At 44.5% G+C, this 22,132-nt stretch overlaps 2 protein-coding genes across 3 annotated transcripts in view; one reads left to right on the top strand and one right to left on the bottom strand.

The window, feature by feature from the left end:
• The window catches only part of PHKA2 (phosphorylase kinase regulatory subunit alpha 2), a 42,530-nt gene extending 28,007 nt beyond the window's left edge, over positions 1 to 14,523 (top strand). The window contains exons 22-32 of one of the 2 annotated variants that reach the window (XM_063392910.1): positions 810 to 966; positions 2,446 to 2,525; positions 2,756 to 2,834; positions 2,965 to 3,094; positions 3,679 to 3,780; positions 4,363 to 4,481; positions 6,783 to 6,830; positions 8,246 to 8,413; positions 9,925 to 9,978; positions 11,339 to 11,539; positions 12,062 to 14,523. In XM_063392910.1, coding sequence (XP_063248980.1) covers positions 810 to 966; positions 2,446 to 2,525; positions 2,756 to 2,834; positions 2,965 to 3,094; positions 3,679 to 3,780; positions 4,363 to 4,481; positions 6,783 to 6,830; positions 8,246 to 8,413; positions 9,925 to 9,978; positions 11,339 to 11,539; positions 12,062 to 12,235 — 1,312 coding nt within the window. In that variant the 3' untranslated portion in view covers positions 12,236 to 14,523. The remainder of the gene's footprint in view (positions 1 to 809; positions 967 to 2,445; positions 2,526 to 2,755; positions 2,835 to 2,964; positions 3,095 to 3,678; positions 3,781 to 4,362; positions 4,482 to 6,782; positions 6,831 to 8,245; positions 8,414 to 9,924; positions 9,979 to 11,338; positions 11,540 to 12,061) is intronic. The other variant, XM_063392911.1, reaches the window with a different exon arrangement.
• The window catches only part of PPEF1 (protein phosphatase with EF-hand domain 1), a 32,992-nt gene continuing 24,567 nt past the window's right edge, over positions 13,708 to 22,132 (bottom strand). Inside the window, exons 12-16 of the mRNA XM_063392912.1 lie at positions 21,851 to 21,993; positions 21,092 to 21,198; positions 19,942 to 20,105; positions 19,011 to 19,095; positions 13,708 to 18,557 (exon numbers count right to left, since the gene is read on the bottom strand). Of these exons, the coding sequence (XP_063248982.1) occupies positions 18,364 to 18,557; positions 19,011 to 19,095; positions 19,942 to 20,105; positions 21,092 to 21,198; positions 21,851 to 21,993 (693 nt within the window). The 3' untranslated portion in view covers positions 13,708 to 18,363. The remainder of the gene's footprint in view (positions 18,558 to 19,010; positions 19,096 to 19,941; positions 20,106 to 21,091; positions 21,199 to 21,850; positions 21,994 to 22,132) is intronic.

The following is a 22,132-nucleotide window of genomic DNA, read 5'->3' as shown; positions in this document are numbered from 1 at the left end:
GTATGTGTTAATCACAGATGGTCTTCCCTACTGCTACAAAGGCTGCATTTTTGTTTATTTAGTCTGTGTCCTGTGAGGACCTCTTCTTTGATCTTCTTGATTTCCCAAGGAAAATGTTTAGCCTCCTCTCTTAAAGAGTAAAGGAAATCCTATAAAAATATATTTTGTTGTTTAACTGCATCTAACACCAGTAATTTCACCAAGGGAGACTCTGTTGAGCAGGCAGATGCACCTCTGGTAGACTCTGTCAGCAGGAGTTGAGAAGTCCTTCTGTGATACTTCAAAACATTATCAAAGAGAAGCCATAGTGCGGTGAATTTCAAAACCAGGAGAGGAACAGAAATCTCCTTTGCTTTTTTCAGTAATGGCATAAGGAACACAGAAGTTTAGTTAATAGATAAGAAAGAGTAAAGACTAAAAAATTCCCCTGAAGGATCTGAAAAATGGGTGTAGTCTTCAGCAGTACTGAAGATACTGTTGAATTCTGCTCTGAAAAAGCACCACATGGAGTGTTCCTCCAGCAATTCCTGTCCATGTGAGTGCTCCATTTAAAAGTCTAGTGGGAAATCCTTCAGGTTGTTCCTTTTCAAGTTGCTGGCTCACAGCTGAGTGAGTGTTCAAATTAGTGTGAAAGTTCCTGGTATGAAGAGGATTTTGTCCACATATAATCAGTCTGTGGTGAAAGCACAGATGTCCCATTTGGTATGGGACCAAACGTCACCAGCCTGAGCAGGGCAGTCAAAATGCAGCTGTGTGGTAAAGTTTAGGTCTTGCCTGATGACAATTACCTCCTGTTTGTTTTGTGGCAGAGGTGCTGACTGGGACACAGAGCTGGATGGACAGTATGGGGTCACTGTTCACTGCCTCCTCAATGAGCTCTACAGAAAGGCAGGCCTCAATCAGGAGTGGGGCTTGATCCGTTACATTTCTGGCATACTCAAAAAGAGAGTTGAAGTCCTGGCTGAGGTATGAAATACAAGTAATCCTGGTTCAACTTCTTGCCTGGGAACACAGATAATCCTGGTTCAACTTCCTGCCTGGAACAGAGATAAATCTAGCAGGTTGCTGCTGGGGTTTGTGCCTATCCTTCTCCTGGTTTTATTTTACAACATACATAGTGCAGCATTTTTCATTAAATAATGGTTGCTTATCTGATCTAGAGTCTTACTACATCTTTTGTCTGTACTGCAAACTGTGCTAATGCTGGCATGGACTGAGAATGTCACACTGTAAATAGTTGTGAAGGCTTCATTTCATCTCTATTAAATGGAGAAGGTTAATTGTGTGCTTTGAAAGCTGCAGTTGTCACTGGTAATTGTCTGTTGTTGTGATGGTATGGAGTACTGCTATGTCAGGGTGCTAGGGATGACAAAAAACATGTTCTGCCCGTTTCCATCCCCTTGTGTGGACAGTCTGCCTTGTGAATGGATGTTTGGAACCATTTAAAGATCCATGACTATTAAGTGGTGACAAGAAAAATCCTCTGTTTAGAGTACAGATATGATTTTGATCATTACAGAAAGGTTTCCTCTCTAGTATTCTAAAAGTTCAGAATTTACTTAATTTTTTAGTAATCCCCTGCATATTTCGGAGGAGGTCTTTCTATAACTCCTGGCCATTTTCAAGGCTCTCTGTCAAATCCAGGATGCCTTATTTAATGACAGTCCTGTCTGTGGGGAGCAGTTTGTGATAATCACTGTGCATGGTACTTCATTAAGCACAGAACTTCTTCCCTTCTCAAGACACCATGGACAAGCAGTAGAGACATGCTCACAAAAAGCCATGTGTGTTAACTTCAGAAGCTATTGACAAAGAATTGGGAGGAGAATAGGGATGATCTGTTTTCTTCCATATTAAGGAAGTCAAAATAGACCCTTCAAAATCAGAGGAACACTGCTGTGTGACTTTTTTGATTCAGGATACTGAAACAGGTAAACTGAACACCCACAGTTAAAGGAGGTTGATATAAAAGAGTAAACGCTGTGGTAGTGAGGACAGAACCTATTTCAGAATGTATCAAGAATGTGATACAGTATGTTGGGTGTTTGTTTTAGGAGATATATTATACACAGGATTTTTTTAACTAATGTTGCCAAGCTTTTCATTGATTAAAATATGGTTATCTTAAATAAAGAACAAAAGTTTATCATATGATAAAGGATGAAAGCCTTTATTGATCTGCCAGCCCCACTAGAGTTCCTAATCTAATCATTATGCTGCTGATTTCACTGAGCAGGGAAACAGGCCACTTTCAGCCTGGGCAAACTCTCATAACCCTGTTGACCTCAGGAGATCTTTGGAAACTGTTTAACAGCATTCTGCTGGATTTTTATGTCTGGTAATTATTAGAAATGCATTTAACAATTGCTAAAGAAGTTGAGTTAATTTAATTCACTTCCATATGACTCAGAGAAAGGTCTCTTGCTTTTTGTCCCCTTACGATAGGCATGCACAGACCTTCTGTCACACCACAAGCAACTTACAGTGGGCCTGCCACCAGAGCCCCGTGAGAAAATCATTACCACGTAAGTTGGAACTCTGCCTCAGGGACAGGCTGCCCTTCATCTTCCTGCTGGTACCATTCTGCTGCTATTACCTTCTTTTAAACCTTACTCCTTGCCCTCAAAAGCGTTTGCAGCCACCCAGGTAGAGTTGTAGGCACCCTTGTTCTGGGTGATTTGCTGCCAGTGCTTGTCCAAGAATTTACTAGCTGTTTGTGCTGAGTCACTGCTACCTGTGGTTTGTCTTCTTGCAGCCCACTGCCACCTGAGGAGCTGGCAGATCTCATTTATGAAGCCAGTGGCCAAGACATCAGTATTGCAGTCCTGACACAGGTATGCAGCCTGTGCAGAAAGGCTTCTGGGACTGTGCCCAGTCTGTGCCAGTGTTTGCTCTGAGACTTGCTTCAAAGCCCTGAAGACCCACTCTGATGGATTTGTCCTGATTATGGATTTGTCCCTGCAGGAGATAATGATGTACCTGGCCATGTACGTCCGGTCACAGCCCAGTCTTTTTGTGGAGATGCTCAGGCTCCGCATTGGCCTGATAATCCAGGTGATGGCCACTGAGCTGGCACGCAGTCTGAAATGCTCAGGTAGGAGACAGGTTTATTGTAAGGGGACTTATGGTATCATTTCTCCCTCACCCTTCTGGTTGATCTTCTCAGTTATGTGTGTTAAATCCTTTTATTAACCTCTTAGTTAATATGTGCAGTTACAAACCTTGAAAATCACTCTTTTTTGACTTAAAAGAAAAATTCTCTCCCCACAGCACTCAGTTACTCAAAGAATATCAGAGGATATTCTTTATGGGATAACTCTGTCTCTGGAATTTAGATCCACATGTCATCTGCTGTTGGGAGATGGCTGTAATGTCTTTCTAAGTGATCTTGTTCTATAAGCGAGCAACTGTTTTCTTATCATGAGCTTCAGTGCAATTTTGCAGAAGCTATCACGTAACAAAGATTAATGCAAATAGTGTTGTTTCCATGGAGTGTTTGTTGTTTAGTCCTGAAATACATTTTCTTTGAAATGTGACTACAATTTAATTTTTTTAAAGGATGGGCTAGCCAAAGAGTTAAATCTGATTTGACTTCATTCACAGTTTCCTTAGCTGGCTTTATAGCTTCTTGTCTTCCCAGAGACATTTGTCATTTTTTGTTTCATTTTGTTTAACTAGGTGAAGAAGCTTCAGAGAGCTTGATGAATCTAAGCCCCTTTGATATGAAAAGTCTCCTACATCATATTCTCAGTGGAAAAGAGTTTGGAGTGGAAAGAAGCTGTAAGTTGTTCACTTTTATATGTTAAGTTAGATTGTCTTATAAGTGGAGATCTATTCTTTCTGCATGTCAAATAAAGGTATAGGTAATATATTAATCCTGGGTGACATGTGTATGTGTATGTCTGCTGTGAAATAAACAAAACATGTAATGGAAGCTATCTTGCACTGAAATAAGATGGTATCAGGTGTTCAGTAATATGAAGGCAAACTTTTAAAATGAAGAAATTTTATGGAACTGGGACAAAAGCCATTAAAAGGTCATATCTAACCTGCCTTCAAGAAGCATGTCTTTGATGCCCAGATATTCCTGACTGGCACATCAGCTGTCTCCTGGACTCGTTGCAATTCTGACTAAATTTACAATTACTCACTGTCTTGGAAAATCAGTTTCTGATATCCAAGAATGGATTTGGGCCCCTTACTTGATACAATCAGGTTTGAACTCTTGATGTGATTCTGTGAAATGATGCTGTCACTAAGAGCATTGGACATTTCTGAAATTATTTGTGTTTAACTTCTTAGATATAATTTTATCTATTTTTCTACCCCTAGAATGTTAAAAATGTCCATTTGCTTCTTTAGTGCGACCTGTAGATTCCTCTTCATCCAGCCCTGCAATTTCTATTCATGAGATGGGGCATTCTGGAGCAACCAAAACAGAAAGAAGTGGTATTACTAAATTGAAGAGTGAGATGAAGCAGGTGAGGGGTTTCTGTAAATGCTCATCAGAAAGTACAGCTGTTCTGGAACTGTGTTATGTTAGGTTTTATTCTTGCTAAATAACTGAAATTTCCAAAGTTACTTTGATTTTAAAACTGATCACTAAATAGAAGGCAGTTAAGGCCTTCTATTTAGTTTCTATTCTAAGTTTCCTCCAAAAACGTTCTTCCTTTTTTGTTCTTGTTTCACATGCTGATTGTAGAAGAACGTGAACAAAATGTAATGCATTCATGTTGTCCACTGTAAAAACAGCTCTTCTATCATGTTTAGCTAAGGGAAAGAGAAGCTTTTATGCAGTGTTCATTCTTGTACCTGGCCCAAGTTGCAAAACTGGACCACATGCCTTTTGGAAAAGATACATTTGGAAAAGGAATCTTGTTTTGTTTTCTTCCAGTTCTGTTTCTTCAGGAATGGAGGATGATTACTGCTAGAATTTATACATGCATATATATGTATAAATGTTCATTACTTTAAATTAACTTCAACTGAGTCTATGGAGAGATCACAGAAAACAAAACCAAAATACTCTGAATGAATGTGACTGATGGTTTTGTTATGAGAGGTTTGATTTCTCTATTTCGTGTCTCCATTACTAATTTTCTTTTGCTTTAAATAAATAGGAAGGTAGTGGTCAAATAAAATGCATTTGTAAGAATGATGCTATTTTCCCTCATGGGTTATTCAAACTAGAGAGAGAAGGCTCCAAGAGACATCTTTGCAGCCTTGCAATATATAAAGGAGGCTTAAAGGAAAGGTGAAGAGATGCTTTTTGCCAAGGCCTGTAGTGACAGGTTAAGGGACAACAGTTTTAAACTGAAAGGGTGGGTTTAGATTAGATACAAGGAGACTTTTTTAAGATGAAGGGAGAGAGGCAGTGGAACAGATTGCCCAGTGAAGTTGTGGATGCTCTGTCTCTGAAAATCTGTAAGATCAGATGGGATGGGGCTTTGAGCAGCCTTATGCAAGGAAATATCTGATGTTTTCCTTTGACTGAAGAAACAGATTGACAGCCTTCAGAAAGGAGTGGCATTTTTACATGGCCTTAACATGAAGCATTTGCTGGTGGAGTAAAGATCAGCTAATGATTCTTCCTGGGACATGGTGAGGCAGGGAAGAGACCCCCGAGGAACACACGATGTCTCTTGTGAGACCTGGGTGCTGTGTCTGAGCTGTGCCACTGCCGGAGCATCCTCGTGGGTGAGGGGAGGCTGTGAAGGTGCTGCCCACTGTGCTGCACTGGCCCTGAGGTGGCCTTGGAGGTCAGTCTGAGCAGGGCTCCCGGTCACACGGGGGTGTCTGGATTCGGGGCCTTTCCAGGAAGGAGGAGGGACAAGGCACTAGATGGCAGCATTATTTTGTTTGAAATACAGAGGTGTGGGCCTGAGCTGGAATACTTGAACCTCTTGACATTAGAAACAGTTCCTTTGTTGCTTTCACATTCCATGGAAACTTGGTGTTTTGCACAGAGGAGGAGTTGGCTGAGTTTATTTTTGTACCCCCCTCCCTCCCCTCACCCTTTGCCTTTCCTGCTGCTTCCTGCCACATCTCACTGCATTCTCTGAATAATTGACTAGCAGCTAATGTAATGTCATTTTGGCAGGGGGTTTGGTGGGGTGGTGCAGGATACACTTTGTTGTTACAAGGAATATTTCAATTACTTATACTAACATCTCTGGAGTGTTGAGCAACTGCAGCTCCCTCTTTTGTGACCGTTCTTTCTTGAGTCAGAACCATTAACCCTGAATATGAAGGCATGGTTTGGGGTGAATAGTTAGAGAAAAGTGCTTAAAGTCTGAGGTGCTGCATCCACATTTCAGCAAAAAATTTGCCTTGCAGCTTTTTGTTTAGTGCTGCCCATCCAGTTGGCAGCCTGCTGTCTCTCCAGCAAGGTGACCTTCTCATGCAAGGAGAAGCTGGTGGCATTGCAACAAATGGGGAGTGGAAGCAGGGAGCTCAGTTTTTACCTCAGCCCTGAGCCACAGGGAAGCTTTTGCTTCCATCTTAAGCTGGTGGTTTGTGCTGGCCGTGCTGGGAGGTGCATGGATGGCAATGGAGGCTCCTGGCATGGCGGGCTCTGCCTCATGGTGACCCTGGGAATCAGCAGCAGCTGCCCTGGTGTCAGCTGAAGTGCAACACTGCAAGAGGCCAGGGGCTGCTGCAGTTTTTCCCTGAGTACCTGAGGTTATTGTGTATTTGTTGTCTTTGCACCATTGTGTTAGCTAACCTTGTCTGTGTTCTGTTCTGCTGGCTGTCTGACGCTGGTGTCTGGTTTTGTCTCCTAGTTCTTTCGTGAGGGGCACTCCATGTCCAGCAGCATGTTTGCTTCCACGGTAAAACACCATCTGTAGCTCTGCACCTGCTCTTCACCCTGTGTTTGTGTGCGAGGGTCTTGGCTCTAGACACCTCCTCTGTCTTCTCCTGCCTAAAACCTTGTTTACAAACCCTCCCTCTTTGTACTGTCTCCATTGGGAACCATCTCTCATTAGTAATGTGCTAATAGAAGTCAAATCTCGCATTTAGATCCACTTAGTTCTTCTGAAGCTTAAGCAATTGTAGCAGATTTAACTACTTGATAGTGGATTGTTACAGGCGTCTTCAGCATGTAAAAGTAATGTAGTGTTGATAAATGTGGACAGCCTCTGGACAGTGAGGAACCCAGAATAGCTTCAAGTTGCTGAGATAGGGGTTGCATGGGTATCTCTTCAAGAAGTCATCTTCTTTCAAGGCAGAGAACTGTAGCTCTTCTTAAGCTCTCACTGTCTGCATCTTCAGACTTACTGTCGATGGCATACCTCCCAAATGCCCTAAAAACACAGCTACAGAGCAGGAAGTTCTGTCTGTCGTGGACAGAGGAAATGGACTGTTTGCTGGAGATCTTTTTGCAGAGCTTGGCTGTGTAGAGTCTATGAGTCTGTGCCTTCCAATCATGCAGTTTTCAGTCATTTTCCTCCTTCCCCGTTACATTGCTCAGGTGGCTTCTTACTTGGAGATAAGGGGATTTAAGATGGCACTTTCAGTGAAGTCCTTCCTGGGCTGAAAGTAACAGGTAGCAAAAAGGAAGGAGAACACAGAAAAGCAGAGTCTCTGGGAGTGCAAGGAATGGGCAGACTGTATGTGTGGAAATCACAATAGCAATTTGGTGGTATTGGCCCAACTTTGAAAATGATTTGCTGCCTAATTTAGTGTCCAGACCTAGTAGAGTAAAGTAATAGAGCAACAAGGGTAATAAAGGAAACAACACTCTTACAGAGGCAGGCATGACCTCATGGCTTCATTAAGTAAATTTTTAATCTACTTACTTTAATGGAGCTTTTGCATGAGGGCGTCTCTTGCTAGACTTAGGAAGCCTTTGATACTTTTGCAACACTGAACCCCATGCCCAAGTGAATCAGACCCAGCTGCAGGTCCCCCACCTTGCACACCAGTGACACTGACCTGGAAGCAGCTTGTGCTTGCTAAAATAGTCAGGGGCTGCATTAAACCAAGCAGTGGGGTTCACTGGGTTATGCCATGCTGAAGTTCTTGCCTGTTTTGTTGAGAAATGATGGAAGTACCTGAGAAATGAAGGTTGTTGCAAAGGGGAGAGATGGGGATGAAGGATCAATCCCACCCCATCATCCTGTACAGCATCAAGGCCTGTATTTTTTCCCTGGTTCTGAGGTAGCATTATAACAGAAATGTATTGGCCAGGAGTGGTGCTTGGGGTGGTAGAAAGCAACTAACCAAAGCTTTATTATCCTTACAGAGGGGCAGTACTCCATCATCTCCCACCAGTGCTTCTCTGACTGGCTCCGGCGGAGACATGAGCTGGGGCGACAGAAAAGGGCAGTGGCTGCGCAGAAGGAGGCTTGATGGTGCTATCAACAGAGTTCCTGTTGGCTTTTATGAGAAAGTGTGGAAAATCCTTCAGAAGGTAAGCTGGCTGCTGTGGAGGAGGCAAGCAAGCTGTAACCCTGGGAGGTGGTGGTCCAGGGGTGGCATCTTGCCAGGAGTGGAAGTTGGTCGACAGGTGGAAACCAGAGTTACTGGTGGAAGAGTTTCTCTTGAACATAAAAGGGCTCCAGTAACACAAGTTCATGTATTTCTTTGAAAGTGTGTTTTTCTCTGAAACCACCAATGCTGACTTTTGGCTGAATGATTCTGTTCCTCCACTGCCTGTTGTGCATCCTCTGGCCTAATGCACATTGTCAGTGCACCTAAAGGGCACTGCAGTGCAATGCAGTTCTGTGCTCCGGGTCAGAAGGGCTGTGAGAAATGAAGTAGAAAACTGCTCTAACTCTTCCAGAATGTTTTGAGACATCTTGCTGGCTCTTCTGAGCTGTATGGCATTCTTAACCGTTTTTGTTTGGTTGGTTTTAAGTGAAAATTAAGTCCTTGCCGGCACCTTGGATATCAGGGGTATAGAAATGTTTAAAAAAGGCAACTCTCCAGGAAGAAGGAGAGGGGAATCACAAATTCTAACTTCTTTCCAAGTGATTATGCACCTGTTTTTCTGCTTTGCTGGATACAGGCCAGCATCTGGCACTTTGCAGCACTGAGCTGTTCATGCTTGCTTAGTTGGGAAAAAAGTGCATCACCAATTTAGGCTGGTTTGTCCTTCTAAAATCCCTGCTGCTGAAGCTGTTAGTGTTGATGTCAGCCAAGACAAATCAGATATGACCCCTCTTGGCTATTTACTAATAGGACCTTCCAGTAGAGTGAGGATCACTTCTGACCTAATGTAATAGCTGGGAGTAATTGTATGGTTTTTCTGGCTGTTAAAATGAATTGTGCTTGTCTTCAGTATTTCATTCTTGAAATGTCTCTGGACTATTCATAAAATCAGTCTCCTCTTCTTGGTGTGTTTCTATTCTATCCCTCACTTGCCCAGATGTGTCTCTCCTTAACCTGCCTTTTCACCATTTAGGTTTTGTCGCAGTTTTCTTCATACCAGTTGCTATTTCTCTCTCATCTCAGGATGGTTGACATCCTGAGCTGTGCTGTCCTGGATCTGAAACACATAACTAAATGTTGTTTTAGCCAAAATGAAAAAAAGATTCTTGCTTTTGTGGTCTGTTGTCTTGCTTTTGTGCTATCTTTTATTTCCAAATCCTTTCCAGAAGAATGTTCCCATCGATTTGTCTCTGTCCTTTGTGTGCCTTTGCTGTAGTGGCTCCTGAAGTGCTCTGCATCGTTAGCTGGGCTGGAGCACAGCATGCTCTGGTGTGTCATGCCAGGCTATTTCTAATCTTTGCCAGTTACATAATAACTTCTTCAGGAAGGATAAAATAATATTTTTGAACATGGCTTTTTGTGTCATTTGGAGGGGTTTGCTTTGCTTTTTTTTTTCCTAACTGAAAGTTGTTACATGTTGGCTTAGAGCAGAGAACCCTCAGACTGACTTGCAAGAACTGTAATTTCAGTTTACTCTTTGGAATGTTTCAGTGCCATGGTCTGTCCATTGATGGTTATGTCCTTCCTTCTTCAACCACCAGAGAGGTACAGTAAAATGCCCATGATTTTCTAGCCACGTGTCTGAATGTTTGGTTTGACAGTGTGACATGCAGCCTCTGTCACAGATCCTTGGTTTTACTTTTAGAACATCTGGACCTTCCCCAGAACCTCTGCCAGCTTTCCTGGTGTGTGCAGGTGAATTCCTGCTGGGCAGGCCTGGCAGGTGGCTTGTGGCCAGGCTTTCCCTTTGCTGAGCCTGCCCTCTGCACCCTCACTGTCCCCCTGTGCCTGCTGGAGGCTCCAGAGAGGGTGGCTGACAGGAGCCCTTCGGGGGGAAGTTGAGGCAGCACAGACTTACTGGAATAAAGCACACACATTGCTTACCATTTTTTTTTTTTAATATGCTGCAACAGCAGGCAGTATATTTTGGCTTCACAGTATCAAAAGTAAATACCAGTTAAGGATGATTGTTTCTAACCAAAGCTTGGTCTCTTTAAATTCAAAATATTTTCTGCATTTTTTTTCTTGCTGGATTCTGTCTTTAGGTGCTCTGACAAATTTTGAATTCACATCTATAAAACAAACTCTTGTGAACAGTAATCCATCAGTTCAAGAGTGGTGCTTGTGTGCCCAAGACTGCTTTCCTGACTGTTTCCCTCAGATTTGTCTCTGGCCTCCCTCATTTCTGAGGAACTGTGGTAACAGCTGAAGAGAGGAGCTGGAATTTTCTGCTAGACTTAAATGCTGGGGGTTGGGGTGGGGTTCAGAAAGGAGAGCTTTTTTTATCCCTGTTGTCTAGATTAAGAGACTTCTATTTTTAGCCTGTCAGACCTGGAGAGTATCTAATTTTGCTGTTTAAAGCAATTGAATAAAATAAGCATAAACTTCCTAAGGCAGCATAACATCCACAGAGCTATGCCAGTGCAAATTAGGCTGCTCTGCAAACAGAATAGTGATATTCCTGCACGGCAAAGCTCAGGGGTTATTTAAAAATCACCCCTCTAAGCAGGTGGCTGCTTTTAAAACTCAGCAGTAAGTTTGGCTTTGCAGCTCACCTGCAACGCCAGAAAGAGATGTACAAGGCAGAGTGTGTGAGACCACAGCCTGAGGAGCAAGGAGTTCCTGTGCCAGCAGAGCTTCAGCAGCCCTGTGTGTGAGTGAGACGTGTGTGTGAGGGGTTGCAGGGCTGGAGCAGGCTTCTGGACGTTGTGTAACTGTTTGCAGAATCGGGTCTGGCAACACGAAAACTTTCTGTAAGTGCTAAAGCTGCACAAACATTTTGTTCGCTTCAGTCAGTCTGCCCCCACGTGTGGAGAGGAGCATATGTTTCAGTGCTTGCAGGATGTGAGGAGCTAGTCTTTTGGATTTATCAGTTTGTCTTCCCATTTCCACTCCAACTTGCCAGATGACCCCTTGTGAAATCAAGTTTGCAGTGCACGTGGAGTCGGTGCTGAACCACGTCCCCCAGCCCGAGTACAGGCAGCTGCTGGTGGAGGCTATTCTGGTGCTGACCTTCCTCTCTGACATCGAGGTGAACAGCATTGGGGGCATCATCCACGTGGACAGGATCGTGCACATGGCCAATGACCTGTTTCTGCAGGAGCTGGTGAGCTCAAAGGGCAGTGAGGGGAAGCCTCCTTCTTTCAGAATTATCCCCTGCTCTGTTTTTAATGTGTGTGATGGACTTGATTTTCTCTTGTCTCTTTCTCCTACAAAGACAGACCAAATCACTTAAGTATCTTCTGGAAATATATTTGGGAAAACTAATGTAAGAATCGTGGGAGATTTAAAGGGAATAAAATTGTAGTGGCTAACAAGCTCTGAAGTACAAGGGCAGATTGAAGTGAAGTCCTACTTTATCAAGACATTACTATTACCAATATTTGAGTAATCCCACCCATTCGCCCCAAAGGACAAAAATCCATGCAGTTACATGTTCTTCACTTACTTGCACTGATCCGGCTAAGTCATGTGGGCCCTACAGAAATCCTGCTTAAGGTTTCCATGAGGGGAAAGAGAATTGCTGTCAGTATTCAACACAAATAAAAAATCATTATGTGGTGGGTTCTGTCCAGTAAATCAGCATGCATGCCTAACTTGCTCTACTTCTTTGCTTGTGTCTTTACAGAAATCTTTTGGAGCTACTGGCAGTATCTTGGAGAAAGACGCAGCCACAGGAATTTGCCACTTTTTTTATGACAGTGCTCCCAGTGGAGCCTATGGCACCATGACTTACCTAACAAAAGCCATAATTATTTATTTACACGATTTCCTGCCCAGCACAGGCTGTGCAATGCAGTAAGTGACACCTCACATGGGAGGGAGGCTCAGAGGCTCTTCCTCCCCAGTTCCCTGCCATGAACCCCTTGGTTGGTTGCTGCCTGTGTGTGTGCCATGCACTCCCTGAGCACTTGGCACTGCTGGATGTGCTCTGTGCACACCTACTGCTGGGGACAGGGAGCTGGAATTTGCCCTGGTTTTAGGAGAGTGTGCAAGAAATAACAAATAATGAGGCTTATTCTGCCCAAAGTGCATAAACGTAATTCGTATTAAATTAGCAAGAATTATACAGTTCTGCCAAGGGGAAAACAGATTACTCTGTGGTGATCAAAAGGCATAATAAAATGAGGGAGCTGCATCTCAGGCACAGAGTCTCACAAATAAGGGAAGTGATGGAATTCATTAATTTTTCTCCTGCTGTGTGTAAATGTACATCATTGTGAATCACTAATGCACAGTGTGAAGCATCCAGGGAAATGTAAATTAGAGGAGTAAGAATAACTTGAAATAATGTGGTGATATTTTTAATACCCTTTTTTCCTGATTCTCTTCTCATGTGCACCTAGTCAGGGCAGGGCTAATGCCAGTGGGGACAAACATCCTACAATATCCACTAATTTGAGAGGATAGCCTCTGTCAGGAAGCCGCTGTCTTTAATCTGAATAGCTTCCTTCCCTGCATCCCCAAGACTTTGGAGACAAAATCTCAAGACTCTAGCTTGTCCAGTGTGACAGACAGTTTTATGCCTGTAATCCTTTCCTCTGAATGGAACAAGATAAACCTCTTCCACTTGAGCACCCTTTCTAAGATCATTTCCCTCACAAACAGCCTCAGAATTAAGAATGGCAGAATTGTGGCTTTTCCAGTGTAGCATGAGTTTATGGAAGGCTTTGATGTTTCTCTTTGTTTTGTTTGGGTTTTCTTTTTTTTCTTTTCTTTTTTTTTTTTTTTCCTTTTCCATTTTTTCTTTTTCTTCTTTTTAGTTTGAAGTCACACTAGTCTCATGTAATTAGGGGTTGGGCTGATGGAAATCTCCCTGCAGACAGTTCTCAGGTTAATGCTGGGAGGTGCTGCAGAGGGTAGGTGCATCCTGCATGGAAATGACTCCGTGGCCATTTAAACTGAAAACAGAGGTAGGCAGCCTTTGGAGAGGAAAACCCTGCCCTACCCCAGGCACTGGCTGTGGTTTTCCTTGTGCCTGTGCTGCTGGCTTTGCCACCAGCCACATGTCAGTGTCTGGCTCAGAGCTTAGGAAAGTGGCAGTAGCTTCAGCATCCCATGGGCACAGACAGGCTCCCTGAGTAGCACTGCTGCGTGTGAGCAGAAAGGATCAGAGCAATTCTCTCTTGCCAGGTATAGGGGAGAAGAGCAGATAGGCCTGTAAAAATAAGTACTTTCTGAGCTAGATATAAGCCTGATAAGCTGTTTCTGTGAGCCTCCCCTCTACTCTTTCAAAACATAACCATACCATTTGTATAGGGCTTTTTTGTTGGGTTTGGGTTTTTTTTAGTAACAATGGTGTGTGGTGGTTTTGAGAGTGAGGTTTTCATTTCCAGTAGAAGAAATGTCCTGTCTCACTTGCCAGCCCTCATGGGCCTGGGAGGTCTGAGCTCCAAAGGCCGTGACGCCCTGCCTGCTGTCCCTCCACACAGTCACTGCTGCAGTAGCAGCAGCTGGAAACTGGCTCAAGAGGGTGTGGGAGGCCTTAGTGGGAGGTGATTTCATGTTTTTTCAGAGACCAGAGGAGTTTGGCAGTCCACAGGACCAGGAGCTCTGTGTTAACCACCATGGGAACTGTGGGCCTGTGCAGGGGCCAGTATAAAGTGACAGTTCAGGTACAATTAGCACTTGGGTGTGGAAGTTATTTTATTGGCATGGTGCCTGTTTTGTAAGGCTTTGCCTTTGTTATTGTTTGGTTTGGGTTTTTTACCTTTTCATATGTATTGTGAGAGCTCACTTGGCTTGTCTCCCAGTAAAAGGAATTAAAATCCTTTGTTTAGTTTAAGCAGATGTGGCAGTGCAGAGCATAATCACAAGAGCAAGGTGATGACTTTTTATTCTACCCAGTATCACACAAAAAGTAGTAACAGTAATTTTTGCTTTTCTTCTGGAATCCTAGATTGAGAGAGATGCAACATGACTTTTTGTTCAGACTTCTATTTTTTTGTTGTTTTTTACCTACTGTGTGAATTTGTTTTCAGAAACAAGAAGGCTAATGTTGGTTTTCCATGCAGCTGCACTGAAGTCTAAAGGAATGAAATGTATGGCCTAACGTACCTGGACACCCCTTAACACTTCTTTGTTTTTGAATGGGAGTGTCACTGGTGTCTTTAATATCAAATTCACAGTATGACCTAGGTTATGGTGTGTATTCAGGATGATCACAATGGATTACCACGTGGAATGCAGGCGGTTGGAAAGCATTTTTGTGGTAATTTGAAGAGTTCAGGTACCTGGTGGAGAAGGGTGGTGCTCGAACACAAGGCCAGTGGAAGGCAGAGCTGTGTTACTGGCAGGGTCAGGCACAGCTGCACCTTGCTGCTGTTACTGCTCAGAGTGAAGAACCATTGCAACTGGAGAGCTGCCTGCAGTGCAAACCCAATTATGTAAATCAGGTTTTACACAGACCCCTGCCTTGCTGAGGATCCCCTGTGTGTGAGAGGCTGCTGCAGAGCAGAGCTGGCACTGGCAGGGGCCAGGGTGTGCTCCAGCTCAAGTGCAGGATGACTTTGCAGTTTGTGCAGGGCTGAGCTAACTAGCAGAGGCTCTCCTTGGCTGTGCAGCCTCCCTGGGGAGCCAGCAGAGGATGACACTGCCAGCTCCCAGTCCCTGGAAACTCATTTATGGAGAGAAGGCAAAGGTGAACAAACCCACGCTGTACCTCAGGAACAAGGGCATTAGTGAACTAAAATAGACTGACCTGAGAGCTGCTCATGCCAGCCTGACGGGCCCTGCTGCCCCAAGCATTTGCAGCTGTGGGGTCAGGAGCACCTGTGCAGAGCTGGGGACAGCCGGGTGTGCCTGGGGACAGGTAAGGGGCTGGGGGAGGAATTGGCAGAATAAGATCTGTGTCCAGCCCAGAGCTCACACCAGAGGCTGGCCCTAGCCCTGCTCCCCAGGCCAGCGTCTCCCTGCTCACGCTGGGGACAGGGACAAGGGTTTGTCAAACTCAACACATCAAAAGCACCACTGATCTCCCTCAGCTGCTGGTCCCACGGGTAACTCTGAAAACTCAAGGGGTGGAGTACAAAGTTTGTCTGACTTCTCTCCTGCTAATTGTAGTCTCCTTTCTTGGGAAAGAGTCCTGCCTGTTCCTGGAAGGTGCAGCTGAGCCACCCAGTCTTCAGCTGCCCTGCAAAGGGGCAGCCACTTTCTGTGGGGTAGTGAAACAGCTGACCCTGCCCCATGGGGCCATGGGACTCTGCAGAATGTGTCACCCCTCTGGCAGTAGCCAGGGCCTTGAGTCAGTCCAGGTCCAACCTTGGGCCCTTTTTGGAGGGTTGGCAGGCAGGAGCAGAGTTGCCCAGAAAGCAGGAGAGAGATGCTAGCAGTGGTGGCATCTGTAGCTGTAGGGTGAGAGCTTGGCACTCGTCTGCAGGCTGATTCAGGCACTGCTCACATCTGGAGTATTAAGTAGCTGCTGCATGGAATCAAGACTGAAAAAAAGGGATTGAGGATGGCAGTTACAGAAGAGCTTTGGCTCAAACAGTTTGTATTTAAGTACAAGCAGCGGGGCTTTTTCCCACTCCCAGTTTCAGTCTCAAGGGCATTTACTCCCAGCGTTAGGTGTTTCACAGTTACCCCTTCTGTCAGGGGGCTCTGTGTGCCACCAGCAGCTGACAGGACAGTGCTTGCTTTTTCAGCTCAATGATTCAGCTCCTCTCATGCCTCAGTCCTGCATCCCAAAGGGCTCTCACTGCCTGCCAAGTGAAGCTGTGCTGTGACTGTACCTTGGCATCCCCTCTCAGGAAGTGATCCTGTGAGGCCAGTCCCCTTCACACCAGGTTCAGTGTCCTTACTGGGGGACATCCACACTGCAGGCTGCCAGCCATCCTTCAGAGCTCACTGTACAGCCTAGCTTTGTCCTCTACTGGGGCAGGTGGCCAAGGGGGACTCCAGAGCTGCAGTGTCAGTTCCACCTTGTCACTTCACACCCACCACATGGAAGCCAACAGTGGGAAGCAAGATCCCACCACACAGTGGTGTTTGGCCATTTTAAGTGGAGCCTTTTCCATTTGAAGAAGTGGAGTCACTCCACTGGAATAAGGTGGGACTGATCATCACAGTGCATAGATCAGAATAACTGCATGCTAAAAATATACATTATATATTACCAATGCCAATAAAGTTTTACTGTAAATTTTGTACTATTAAAGATTTTTCTTTTCCCTCCCCCAAGGCAGTAGAAGTAAGCGTGTGCATGTTTGTTCATTCATCTAAGTTACAAAATACTTCTAGAAAAGTGTTCTGTATTTAATAGTAGAAAATAAGATTTAAGAGAGACAAACAGTGCCTTTAGCTTGGGCTGCTGTTACATTCTTGGATGATAAGCTTGGAAGGATGCTTTTTTGGTGCTTTCAACACTTCTATTAACTGAAACCGAGCTACTTTGCTTAGCTCATCTTTAGCTATTAAAATTTAAAGAGGGACTAGGTTGGAACTTTTTCTTACTCAAAAAGCACTTCATGTGCATTGGATTTACTGAGGCTGAATGAGGTAATACAGTTACCAAAAAGCTCCTGACCTGATGTTGCTTTCTGAGTGTAAGATGCAAGAGAATTAGGTCCAGATCTCCTGACTTCTCCCCCTTGGGAACTGACAGGGTGGTACTGGCAGGAATGGGAATATTGACTTGCAGTCAGGGAAAGGAGACAGGAATGTCAGTACAAGAATCTTCCATCTTGCTGCCTTCTAACAACTCAGTTTCAGAATTTCACAGTTTCCTTTTCTTGGTAAAGAATTTATGTTTAACTATATGCAAGAACATTTAGATTTAACTAGTATCAAAATATGTTTACTCTTGTGTTCTTACTCATCTCTGTTTCTAAGAAACCCAATTCATCTTCAGGAAGAGTGTTCTGTGGTGATTGGGGCAGGGTACCAAAACACAGGCAAAGAGCCCACCTAGGCATTGCTGAGAAAGCTGAAGCTTTATTCTGTGATCTGTCATGTGTGGCATTAACATGCTGTGGATTTAGCCTTCGTTAAGGATACAGGTTATCACAGAATCGCCGAATCCCAGAACAGTCATGTTGGAAGAGACCACAATGAATCATCTGGTCCAAGCTCCCTGCTCAGACAGGGTCATCCCATAGCACATAGCACAGAACTACATCCAGATGGTTCTTGAGTATCTCCAGTGAGGGGGACTCCACACCCTCTCTGGGCCTTCTGTTCCAGTGCTGGGTCACTGCACAGGAAAGTTCTTCCTCATTTTCAGGTGGGACTTCCTGTGCATCAGTTTCTGCCCATTGCCTCTGGTCCTGTTGCTCAGCACCCCTGAAGAGCCTGGCTCCCTCTGAAAATAGTTATGACTGTTTCATAGCTCCAAATCCCAACAAATGTGGGGAAAAGTAACCAGAGGTAAGAGGCAATCTAGTGCAAGTGTAAACCTTTCAACCAAGATCCTCTAAGCTGTGCCTGTAAACATTTGGAAGGATAAGAGATTGACCTGGAGTGATTTAATTCCTCTGCACCATGCAAAGAGCAAGATTAAATGCAGGACTACCCATTTTAACCAGATGCTTTGTCCCTGTTTTCCTCTCCTGCAAGGGACACCCCTCAGCCAGCCTCTCCTGTGCCTGTTCCATCAGGGTGGGTCTGGTGCGTTCCTTGTGGTTATCTCAGCTGTCACCAAGGACTGCGAGAGACACCTCCCAAAGGCTCTTCCTACACTGTAGGCATGACGTTGGCCATGCCCAGGGATCAGACTGATGGGGGAGATGCCACCAAGAGGAGGGGCAGTGTGTGGCAGTGACACAGTAATACTGTAAGTGTGGGTTTTCATCTCCTCTGTCCCATTTTTAGCAGGTACAGATCATCCAGGAAGGGCTAAATAAAGGCTTGCACAGTGACCCTATCGAGCAGCCCTTTTATGAGTAATGACAGCAAGCTGAGCTTCCAAGGCAACCCACAAGAAGTTCTGCCTTTTCATGAGGTTGCCTTTTTCTCGAGTCTGTGAACAACGTGAAAGGCCTCTAAAAATTCATTGAAGTCAATGTGGCCATCTTTGTTGTAGTCTATGCTGAGGACTAACTTGTCAATGGAGTCATCCTGTACATCAATGCCCAGGTGAGAAGTAAAGAGTCTCCATGTCTGGCTGAATTCCTCAAGAGAAATCAAACCTGAGGGAGACAGACAATAGATTGGTTTTTGCAGTGTTCTTTCCCCTTCCTGCATAAACACACACATGCACTGCGACAAAGTTACCTGCCTACCGTAGGGTTAGTACTTTCATGATTGAAGCTCATTTTTACTTCAGGTAATGATTGTATGCTTTTGACAGTGGAATTGAGAAAGCAGTAAAGAATAAGACAGAACTGAAGGGAGAAAAAGCCCCCCAAAGACTGAATCCAATACTGGAGCTGGGGTGTGTGAGAATCTTTTCTCGTTAGGCTCTGTGCACTGTCCCTTATATGGTTGCAGCCTGACTGCTTAAAATAGTTTCCACTAAACTGGAGAAATGACATCACCGCTGGTTCCTCTATATTTAGAAGCCTTAAGGAGGAAACACAGTGGGAAAAAGATAACTGGTATAGGCTCCCTAGAGCTGGCACAGTGAAGTTACCTGGACTTACCTGAGTGATCTTTGTCAATGATGTTAAAGATGATCTCCAGATCCTTTCTGTATCTGCACAGTGTTTCCGCCAAAGCTGGCTGAGCCTGGTTTTGAAATCACATACAAGAAGATATTCAGACCTTGGTTTGAGTTAATTTAGCCAACAGAATATCTACTACCCAATTTCCATTTTCCCAGTTTAACTTGTCAAATGTTAAAAAGAAAAATCTTTACGCTTGAGTTCTCTGGAATGACACTTCTGTGTCTTGCCCTGAGGACTAATCAGATAAAACCTGTCACTTCAGATGGCAGGGCAAGGGGGAAAGGAGCCCTTCACACCTGCTACTTTAAGTAATTATTTGCGGAAATAATCTTGGATAATCTTGGGAAGATGGCGTAGAGCACGCACTCATACGAAGCACTCACTGTACAGATGTGAATGGATCCTGCTGTTTAGGAAAGTTATGGTGATAGCCCCATACCAAAGCACTGTGCAGCCATTTGGTAACAACTGGGCTCTGTAGAAGTGACCCCAGAGCCCATTATAAACATCTAAAAGTCCATCTACAAATGTGACTTCCTCCCACAGGGGCCTTAACTGCCTCTGGAGCTTGTTTGAAAAGCTCATTTCAAAGAGTAAGGGTTGAGTGCCCTGGGCAGGATTTGTCATATCTCCTCAGCTCCGTTATCTAAACGCCCTCGAGAGCCAAGAGAAAGTAAGAAGCAGTTCTAGCATGTGATTCATCCAACCTATTTTAAGCATCTACCTTAGCAGGGAATGATGATTCGTACCCTAGCAGTGCTCATTTTCCTCCAGTGACTATAAAAGGAAGCTCAGCAACTAGTTCAGATGTAGATGTCTACTTGATGGGCCAAACCACTGTCTTGTGCTTCAATCTGCACCAAAAGTTGTTCCTCCAAGAATTGCAAGGAGGTGTTTTCCTCTTTACCTCTTTTATAGGTTGACCCATTTTCAAATCATAAAAACATGACATGAAGTCAACTTCTCCATCTGGGTTCATCTGTGCTAACTGGGACCGCAGCATCCTCCAGGGCAGCTCCAGCTGTAGGACAGACTCCATCGCTGCAGCCCAGTCATTGACAGAAATCCTGCCTGCCAGAAGGGGTCAGGGCATGGTTAAAAGTTAAAAGGACACAGCACGCATCAGTCACCAGCACAAAGGGTCACAAAACACAAGGATTTTCTCTGAACCTGGGATAAAAGCCCTCATAACAAAGGAGCAGTGGGGCTGAACTAGGCATTTCCACGGGCTCCTTCTGGCCGCAAAGTTGTGACGCTGTTATGATGTTCAGCGTGTTTTAACACCTTTGAGAAGGCCAGATTATGCCATCAAGAGTTTTATGCCACTTCAGGTTTCAGCTGAGCTGCAATTAGAGTGACATGTGGCTGAAAACTCAACCAGACAGAAATACGTGAAACAGCTGTTCAGTGGCCAAAGAAACAACATTAAGTTATTGAGTGTCCTTGTCAGGACACAGTCAAGTGAGAAGCCAGCACACGGAAAAGTTGTATTTGTGGCAGAAATCAACTTCTTGCTTCTACGTAAACGTTCATCTATTAACTTAGCACTAACTTTCTTCAGCTGAGGGGTGAGTTTGTGCCTGCTAGGGCCGTAGGCAGGCTGTGTGTCTGCTGGAGGCATGGACAGGCAACCTTCCTCAGATATCTCCTAGTCTCAGGAGACCCATTTCCCCCCGCCCTCACCTGAGACCCCAGTTCCCTGTCTGACATCCTTAAGACGCTCCTACATGAAGGTGGTGGTGACCTTTGAGCTTCTGGAACTGGATTTGCCTGCTCAAACTCTCTACCCAGCAGCAAACATCATTTCTTTATTTGCCCATGTCTTTCAGTTTTCTTCTTCCTACTTCAAGCTTCATCCCCTCAAGTTGTTTGGGGCTAAGCCCTTCCCAACGCCTGTCTTCCTCTGGGGTCATAAAGAACAAGGTCACCCAGCCTCTGCTGCCCTCAGCCTGACACTGCAGGCAGGCAAGCCTCATCTCCATGGGGCTGTCCCCTCTGCCCCACACAAATGGAAGCTGTTTTCCCCTGGTGGCAGCTGGACAGAGAAGAAGCAGTACCTGTTCCATTTACATCGTATTGTGCAAAAGCACTGGTGAGCTCAGACCTGTGAGCATAAATCTTCTCCCGTAAGGACCTTAAGGCAGATGATTCAATTGTACCTACCCTAGGAGGAAAAAGAAATCAGCAGATTATTAAAGGATTAAAGTCCTCTAGCATTTTATGCTTTTCAACACTCATTATAAAATTCTTACATCCTTTAACATGCAGTATGTTTAGAGTCTGGTATGTTTAAGTAGGATGACCCAAAACACACTAGAACCCATGAGACAACATTCACAGGGGGAAAACCCCAAATAAACAAAACCAACAATGCTCCATAAGAATAATCTGAGTTTATGAGATAATTGAGTTTATGCAGGTAATTCTAAGCTGCTTTCCTTTAGTAATCTGGCCACACTACTAGGCATGGCAAAGCTGTCATGAGAAACTTTTGAGACTCAATTCATAGCAGGATTTGTCCAGATTAACACTGCAGCCTCAAAGCAGACAGGTGCAGGCCATTTATGAGCCCCTGACAATAGTCTGTTCTAACTGCTTACCTCACCTAATTACCTTTGGGAGTTTCTCAGGAAACCAAGTTAAGCACTTAGAACATGGTTTGTCTGCTGTATTAATTTTTACATTGTAAAACAGAAAACCAGTGAGAAGCAAGGAAGATGGATGCCTATTCAGTTATGCAGTCAAGCTCTGGATTTGTGGCAGGGACAGTGGTGTGTGAGGTGGGTCCATGCTCACTGCATACAACACACATTTACCTCTCCCGGAGATTCTGCCTGCGCGTGAGCTTGCTGACCTGGTACTGCACAAACCGAGGGGTCAGCTCGGGGTTCAGCTTGATGTAAGCGCCCCGGTTACTGCCCTCTTCGTAATAGTTAGAGGCAGAGAATATGGTGATCACCTGCCACAGGAAACAAACAAACTGCGTTGGCCAGAACAGATCTGCTTGACACTTATTTCTGAAACTGATCTGACAAAAAAGGCCAGGTTACAAAATTATGTGTCTACATAGAAAACTATGTCATTCACCAAACTGCCTT

The sequence above is a fragment of the Prinia subflava genome, chromosome 3 (assembly GCF_021018805.1).
Source record: "Prinia subflava isolate CZ2003 ecotype Zambia chromosome 3, Cam_Psub_1.2, whole genome shotgun sequence".
Taxonomy (NCBI): Eukaryota; Metazoa; Chordata; class Aves; order Passeriformes; family Cisticolidae; genus Prinia; species Prinia subflava.
This window is presented reverse-complemented; position numbering and strand designations above follow the sequence as displayed.